This window comes from Trichechus manatus, unplaced genomic scaffold, assembly GCF_000243295.1.
Source record: "Trichechus manatus latirostris isolate Lorelei unplaced genomic scaffold, TriManLat1.0 scaffold00186, whole genome shotgun sequence".
Classification (NCBI taxonomy): domain Eukaryota; kingdom Metazoa; phylum Chordata; class Mammalia; order Sirenia; family Trichechidae; genus Trichechus; species Trichechus manatus.
In genome coordinates, this window is record NW_004444122.1 from 366,464 (window position 1) to 375,016 (window position 8,553).

The 8,553-nt window shown below is 50.3% G+C and overlaps 1 protein-coding gene across 1 annotated transcript in view; it reads left to right on the forward strand.

Annotated features, from left to right (window-relative positions):
• Positions 1–743: 743 nt before the first annotated feature.
• The window catches only part of CHRNA3 (cholinergic receptor nicotinic alpha 3 subunit), a 26,790-nt gene continuing 18,980 nt past the window's right edge, over positions 744–8,553 (forward strand). The window contains exons 1-4 of the mRNA XM_004387511.2: positions 744–799; positions 2,614–2,753; positions 2,871–2,915; positions 4,060–4,169. Of these exons, the coding sequence (XP_004387568.2) occupies positions 2,733–2,753; positions 2,871–2,915; positions 4,060–4,169 (176 nt within the window). The 5' untranslated portion in view covers positions 744–799; positions 2,614–2,732. The remainder of the gene's footprint in view (positions 800–2,613; positions 2,754–2,870; positions 2,916–4,059; positions 4,170–8,553) is intronic.

Sequence of the window (8,553 nt, forward strand, 5' to 3'; positions counted from 1 at the left end):
AATATGAGGACTCTTTGAAAGCCAACTAAATATCATTAACATTTAAAATGTTTTTAAACAATTACTTAATAGCGTCAAATTCTTGAGGTCTCATTTTGAGAGCGTGTTAGAACCTCAGGTGGACCTGCCTAGCGGTCCCCAACTGCAGACACACGCCCCAGGAGCCAAGGACAGAGATTCGAACCCTATTCTTCCTCACGGAAGTACCTGTTCAGATCGAGTCCGGTGCAGAGCTGTCCGTGGGGCTACAAAGGGCACAAAGGGAGGGATGAGATCACCCCGCACAGGAAGCTAGGGACCCCTAGCCCCTTCCCTTTGGTGCGAGCGAACCTCCTCCGTCCGCCCCGCCTTACTCCTGAGACTCCGGAAGCTCCACTCGGGTTCTGCCGGGTACGCCAGCCGGGTGCTCCGAGACCCTCTGGGCGGTGGGCGGGGGGCCCAGAGCCCGAGGATTTGCGTGAGAGCGGGAGGAGCCAGCGCCCCACCGCGCACAGAGCCTCGCACGTCCGCGCCACTCGCACCGCTAGTTGTCGGCTGTCTGCGCTGGGAGCCAGGCGGGGCGAGGTTGTCTCCCCGACCGCTGCGCCCGCGCCGGACCTTTCGGGCTGCCTCGGCCTGCATCCGCCAGGAGCTCCAGCCTGCCGAGCACCCCAAGCCGCCCGCCCAGCCGCGCGGAGTCTGCAGCCGGCCGGCCGACAAGCCATGGGCACTCGCCCGCGCAAAGCCCGCGCCCAGGGGCTCTCCCCGCTCCGGGCGCCGCTGCCGCTGCCACTGCTGCTTCTACTGCTGCTGCTGCCAGGTACGGGCGCCAGGTCACCGGAGGGACAGGCGCCCCGAGTGGGGGATGCAGGTTCCGAAGAAGTAGGCGCCAGGAGCGCAGCGTGGGGAAGCTGAGCCAAGGGGCGCTGGCGAGGGCAGGACCTGGGGTACCGTTGCCGGGGACTCGGACCCCTGGTGGGCTCGGTTCGACCCGGCGTCGAGTTAGGTGGGCATGTCTTTTCCCTTACGGCTAACCCCCTTCCTGACAGTCATTTGGGCGCGTTCCCGGGAGGCGTGGGGAAGGCTCAGGTTTGCGGGTTCGAGTCCCGGCCCTGCTTGGCGCGTTGGTTGTGGGCCTGGCTCACCAAGGCTTCTGGTTCCATTCTGTGCATTCCACACACCTCCTCGTGTTACGTACAAGTGGAGGCCAGAGAGGGCTAAAGACTTGCCCAAGGCCACCGTGTGTGTTTAGAGGGGAGGTTCATTTGGGGACTGGGGCCAGAGGCGGCGCGCCAGCCTCTGCTACCTGCCTTGAACTATCCGCGCTCCTGGCATCGTTACTTTGAGACCCTTAACCGAGTCGCGAAGCGCGTCTCCCCGCCTCCCGCTTTCGTCTCTGGAGGGAGAACCATGCCCTGACTTTCCACCAGAAGGCTTTTAGGGTGGTACGGGAGGGAAATGCCGCCCTGTCTGTGGTTGTGTTGGTAGATAGAAAGGGGTGGGGGACTTCGCAGGCCTGCAAGGGGTTCTCTGCGGGTGCAGAGCCGAATTGTCTGTTGGGAGAAGGCTTTGTGGCTCTGTACGCAGCTGTTTTTGCCCCTGCTTGCTGAGGCCCTCACTCTTCAGAGCGCCTCGCACTCCCCACGAGGCTGCGGCCTCTCTGTTAGTCACTGGGGAGAAGGAGGGCAGGCAAGATCCCATTTCAAGGCCAGGAAAAGTTAGGTCGGACTTCCCCAAGGATTCCCCTCATCTCCTCCCCCGGTTGTCTCCAGATCTGTAAACGGGAACAGCAGGCAGCTGACCTGAGACCTCATCTGTTCTGGGTGTGGTTTGTGGACAAAGGAAGTCCTTAATGGCTTCCAGAGAGGTAAGGGTCTTTGATAAGGATGTGAAGACAGCATCAGCAGGAACCGTGGGTCACACTCTGAAATCATGGGAGCCCAGTGGGCTCCGTGGCTTCTAGAGGACTGGTGGCCAAACCCCTATAGGGTCCTGGGTGGGATGAAGGGGTGCCTGAGACCTGGTCTGCAATCTCCCACAGGCTGGGAGGCAGAATACCTGGGCCTGGGTGACCGTGCCACCAGTCATCTGCCTGTCATTGAAGCAGTGAGTGGCTGAACATAGGCAGACTGCGTCTGTATCACACCCCTCCACTGTAGTAATAATGAGGGTAAGGATAGCTAATTGTTCATGAGCTCCTACCATGTGCCGGGCACTGAGCTAAACACATTACTTGCAGTATTTCATTTAATCCTCATAACAACTCTGTGAGGTGGGTACATTTATAATCATTATTTTTACAGATAAAGAAACTGAGGTTCAGAGAGGTCAAGCCACTTGCCTAAGCTCACAAAGCTCATAAGTGGTTTAAAACAGGTCTTTCTAACTTCTGAGCCCAGTCTTCTGACCACTCTACTTCTCACTGTGTGTGTGACCTGATGGAAGCCCTGTGGAACTCAGCTTCCCTATCTGTAACTGGAGAGCACAGGACTCACCTGAAAGTCTGGGGTTCCACAGAGTACCCGTAGCTGGTAGAGTGGAGGCTGTAGGTGGATGACATCCCTGGTTGGGGGGTGGGGGGAGGTTGAGACAAGTGATGATTTCCCCAGGGTCTGACCAAGCTACTTCCTTCAGTGGCCAGTGCCTCCGAGGCTGAGCACCGATTGTTTGAACGGCTGTTCGAAGATTACAGTGAGATCACTCGACCCGTGGCCAATGTGTCCAGTCCAGTCATCATCCAGTTTGAGGTGTCCATGTCTCAGCTAGTGAAGGTGGTGAGTGTCAGAGCCCCAAGCCATGGCTACGGGGTACAGGGCTTCTGGAAGAACTTGCCTGGAGCCAGCCTTGCTTTTGTGATTTAACTGTCTGCCTGCTTTAATCTCCCTTTCTAGGATGAAGTAAACCAGATCATGGAGACCAACCTGTGGCTGAAGCAAGTAAGTGATCAGGCCCTGAGCACTGTGGCCCCCTGGTGGTACCCACTTTATTTGCTGCCTGTGAACTAGAAAGGCACCAATGATCCAGCTCTACTGCTGCAGACACAGAGCAGGGGCCACTGACTGGGCCAGTCTATCTCTTCTGGGGCTTAGAGGCTACAGTTCCCCTGGAAAGACTGCAGGGCCTGGCTCCTCAAGTCACAGATGGACAGACTGTACCTGGAGGGAGAAACCTTCTCCCTGGTCACACAGCAGGAGGGGAGGCAGAGCCAGGGCTGAACCCTGGCCCCGCTCTAGGGCAGTGCCTGAGACCACCTCCTTCCCATCCTTAAGTTAAAATTGGATGTTGTTGTTGGTGTGATGGGGTAGGGATGTGGGTGCTGGGTTTTCCTCGTCAGGTTGAGGCCGAAGAAATCAGCTTCAGCGTGTCCTCCAGGGAGGCCTTGTCCAGACGTGCTGAGATAATGACCCATTGGCCCAAGGGTGACCCTTCCACCAGCCCTGCCAGCTGAGTGCTCGGCTCATGCAGCCTTCCTCCCAAGGAAGCTGGAAAGCAGGTGGGCATTGTGCCCACCCAGGGTCTGATATGGCGGCAGCCTCCCTTCTCCCTCCTCAGGGGCCCACGGCTCAGACCTTCCAGCCTCTGCTCCCAAACACTCCTGGGCGCCAGGGGATCAGGGCTCTGTCCCTAGAACCCTTCTGAGGCCAACCCCACTTAACCTGGAGGAGGAAGAGGGTTACGTGATTGAATAGCACCTCTCTTTGGGGCTTCGTGGGGAACTTGTCTGAAAAAGCTTGTCTCGGGGTCGAAATAGGAGCTAAAGCATGGAGGCTGGACCCTGGTTCTGGAAGTGGCCTGGAAAAGCACTAACAGTCTTTACTTGACTAATGAGGGCCCAAAAAGGGGCTTGATTTGCCCACAGTCACCAAGGCAATGGCTCCCCTAGAGCCAGGAGGCGACCTGCAGGCTCCTAGCCCAGTGCTCTCTCTCATACTGCACCCATGTGAGAATTTGGGCCAGTGTGGTCTACAGCACAGAGGCCGCTCAGTGACACACAGCAGGGGTGGGGAGTCACCAAGATGGGTCGTGTCAAGAGATATAAAGCCATGCTGGTCATTCTCCCTGCCTGCCTCCTCCTCCCAGATCTGGAATGACTACAAGTTGAAGTGGAACCCTTCTGACTACAATGGGGTAGAGTTCATGCGTGTCCCTGCCCAGAAGATCTGGAAGCCAGACATCGTGCTCTATAACAAGTAAGGTGCCAGGTGGCCCCTGTGCTCTCAGGACTATCAGCTGGGCTCTGGGTCCTCGGTCCACCGCGGCTTACAGCCCGGCTTCCTCAGATCTTTTCAAGAGGGCTTGATTGATTTGTTCATTCCGCAGGTATCTACTGAGCATCTAGAGACAGAGTGTGAGCAGAGCAGATACCTTCCCTGCCTCCAGGAGTTTATCACATGGCAGGGAAGGCAGGCATTAAGTATACTATCCAAACATGCCATTACAAACTAGAGGAAGGGCACAAAAGGGAAATATTGTGTGTATGAGGGAGGGGGGGATCTGTCACCAGGTCAGGTCACAGCTGGGCCCTGTGAGGTTAGGACCACGGAAGCCTTCATTCTTTTACTCATTAGATGCATCAGCCCCTACCCCCTGCCGACTCTGCACATGGCTGGGAGGGGGTGAGGGGCAGGGTTTGGTTATATTCTCAAGGACCAGTGAGCCCAAGGCCGAGCAAGCAGAGAGAGAGGTAGCGCGTGCTGAGTGGCCTCAAAGGGGGCCCTATGCAGATGGAAGAGGGCCATCAAGGAAAGCTTCAGGGAGGGAATGCATTTGAACTGGGTCTTGAAGATAGTGTAGGATCTGGAGCAGAGGAAGGGGGATGCCTGGTGGAGGGTCTGGGGAAGCAGGAGAGTATGTCACGGACAGCCAAAGTGACCTCATTGGCTAGACTGGGGTTGGTAAGGCAGGGAGGCCCGGGGACTAGCTCCTGGCGGGTGTGGGGAGTAGCCTGAGATGCTCGGGGAGGGGGGTGGGCCTTGAATGCAGCTTTCGTTGCAACTCTGCAACAGCAGACAGGGATGGATGTCACTGGTGCCCTCTGACCCTCTTCTGTGAAAGACAATGGAGTTGGAGAAGGTCAGAGCCAGCTCAGCCTGGGGTCATGTGATCCCAAGGTTCCCAGCCCAGCTGACCGACACAGTTACCAAGGAGCTTTTAAAAATACAAGTGCCTGCGTTTTAAAACTTTCCTTCCTTATTCCTTCCTCCCTCTGTTTTCTAATCTTAACAGACATGTTTTTCAGAAATCCCGGTACTTGTTCCAGGTCCTGCCCCACAGAAACACTGAGTAGTGGATATGAGGTAGGCCCAGGAATGTGCGTTTCACAAAGCTGTCCTGGGGACTGGGACCAGCCTGCTTTGGGAATCACTGATCTAGCTCGTCACCAATGTTTTCCAGATGAAGAAAAGGCTCAGAGCCTTGGGGAAAGGACCAGTGGCCCACCAGTAGGTCAAACGGGATTCCCAGGAACAGAGCAGGATGAGCTGTCTGGACCCTGGAATCCCAGCCAGTCTGGACAGCTGCATCCAAGTTGTGTTTGAGAATAGTGACTGTAGAGGGCAGTGCATGGTTCTTCTGTTCCGGGAAAGCTGCTCACAGGCAGTCCCACCCGAAGGGCCACTTAGAGACTCCCCTGGGCCCACCAGCTTTAGGGAGCCTCTCCTCTTTCTTGCCCAGAGATTCTTCCCCCAACAGTCTGATGTTGCTCACTATGGTGCCTCCAAAACCTGTGTCTCTTTCCTAAGCCCACACAAAGCTGACACTTTCCACATTTGAGCTCTTTTATTGTGTAAACATAAACTTTAACTGATATTTTGCACCATGTACTACTTTATTCTCTAGGAATTGAAGAATATCATTTTGCATCTTTGTTTAATCTCTAAACCAAACAAACCAGTTACTGTTGAGTCAGAGGATCTCCTATGGAACTGTGCTCCACAGGATTTTCAATGGCTGATTTTTCAAAAGTAAATCACCAGCCCTTTCTTCCGTGGCACCTCTAGCTAGACTTGAACTTCCAACATTTTGGTTAGCAGCTGAGCATGTTAGCCGTTTGCACCACCTCTAGAGTTATAGTATTTTAATTATTAAACATTTTTCAGCAGAACACTTCCTACAGAATTAATCTAATCTGACTTTAATGAATAAAAGCATTCTGTGTTTAGTTTTTTATGCTATTATTAGTAGAAACTAATATGTTTTACTATTAGTACCACTAGTTTTACTATTAGCATTAGTATTAGGACTGGAGAAGCTGCGTATTTTTGCCAAATTCCACTGGTGACTGGCAAAAACAAAAGAGGGTCTTGAACCACTCACTTCAAAAACAGTCTGTTTTATTTACTCATTTTCCAAGGAAACACAGCATTTATAAATTGTTTCCTCCATGCAATTTGTTTGTGGACTGGTTCATAAAGAAGTGAGGCACAAGATAAACCCAACTAGTGTGCAGAATCTTCCTTTCACTGTGAGCTGTCATAGAAATCTCACGGTCCAAAGGCTCTCAGGGAGCTGGACAGAGTGTAGGGGATTTTTGCTAAGCTAGAATTAACAGACAAAAGTTTTTATCTTATGTTTTGAGTTTTATAGCTATTTTCTCTCTGTCAATCTTGGGTGAACAGCTGGAGTATTTTAGGATGTATGATTTTAACAATAATGAGAGCCATAATGAAATGCTTCAAATTGGATGTGGAGAGGAGCAAATATCATAAGGAATTTCCGTGGAATCTGAAGCTGAAAATAACATTTAAAGAAAATCATCCCACTTCTCTTCTCTCTCCAAGGCAGAACTTAAACTTCTCAGGATTGGCCTTCTGTTGAGGGTTTCTCTTCATTCTGAAACACTAGAAACACCTTTTTCCTTATGCCAAAGTTTCTCCTATGATTTTTTGTTTTCTGAAGTCATTTTCTAGTAGAATCCTTAGAAAGTGTTCATGGACACAATATATCCTAAGATATTGCAAGTTCATAACTGTAGCCTTTATAGATAATACTTTTAGGTCACTTTGGCTGGATGTAAAATCCATGGCTCATATTTTCCTTCCATGAAAATCTTAAAAATGCTTTCTTCTTGTCTTCTGGTGTGAAGTACAGTATTGCTGTCAAAATTTGATGCCAATCTGATTTTATTTTCCTTGTAAGTCAGGTGACTTTTGAGAGTGAAAAGGGACACTTAAAAAGTACGCCAGGACCACAGATGTAAACTAGGACTGTCCTGGGCAAACTGGCATGTTTAGTCACTGTCCTAGTCATCTAGTGCTGCTCCAACAGAAATACCACAAGTGGATGGCTTTAACAAAGAGAAGTTTATTCTCTCACAGTCTAGGAGGCCAGAAGTCTGAATTCAGGGTGCCAGTCTAGGGGAAGGCTTTCTCTCTCTGTCGGCTCTGGGGGAAGGTCCATGGCATCAGTCTTCCCCAATCACTGAGCTTCTCAGCACAGGGACCCCGGGTCAAAAGGACGCGCTATTCTCCTGGCTCTTATTTCTGGTGGTATGAGGTCATCATGTCTCTCTGCTCGCTTCTCTCTTTTATATTTCAAAAGAGATGGATTTAAGACACAACCTAATCTTGTAGACTGAGTCCTGCCTCGTTAACATAACTGCTGCTAATTCTACCTCATTAACATCATAGAGGTAGGATTTACAACACATGGGAAAATTACATCAGGCGACAAAATGGTGGATAATCACACACTACTGGGAATCATGGACTAGCCAAGTTGACACACATTTTTTAGGGGGACACAGTTCAATCCATAACAGTACCATATACATCATAAGCCTTCTTTTATTCCAGGAAAGCTTTTTTAATTATTAAAGTTTTTAATATTTGTTTTTTTCCATTGCTTTTTTTCCTCTGCAGGAACTGCAGTTTTACATATATTGGAACTTCTTTGCCCATGTTCTCTATATATTATTTTCTCTCAGATTCTTTTTGTTTGTTTGATTTTTAATTTTTTTTCCTTTCTTCTATTGCTATTACCATTTTTCCATAGGGTCTACTTGTTGTTTCTTCTAAAATGATTTTTCCTTTTTCCTAATTCTTCCCTAAACTCTCAGTATTCTTTACATATTCTTCTGTTTAGCCAATTTATATCACTCTTCTCTTCCTGATTTATGCTTTTTCATAGGTTCTACAACTTTTTATAGCTTAATATTTAATATCAGATTATAAATTTGTCTGCTTTGTGGCTAGTTTTTCTGATGTGCCTTTATCTGCTGATGTGTTATTCGTTTATATACTTTTCTGACAATATGTGTATATGGGATTCAATCCAATTTTTTTCTGTCACTCTTGTTTAAATAGATGGCCTTTTCTGTGCTTTCAAGAACAAACTCCTATAGGGGGTGGGAGTGAGTAAGGGTAGCTCTCCTTGTTTCACCTGCTTGAGAGTTCCCTCCTTAAATTGTTACCTTGAAGCATCAAAAAGCCTGGCCTGTGTAGCCACAGTCCGAGAGCTGCTGCCTCTGGAGACCTGCTTCTCTAGTTTCTGCACCCTCTTTCTCTTCTCACCACCCAGTTTCCTGCCCTGTTCAATTTGGATTCCACCCCAAGCAGCATTTTCTCTAGGAGGGGC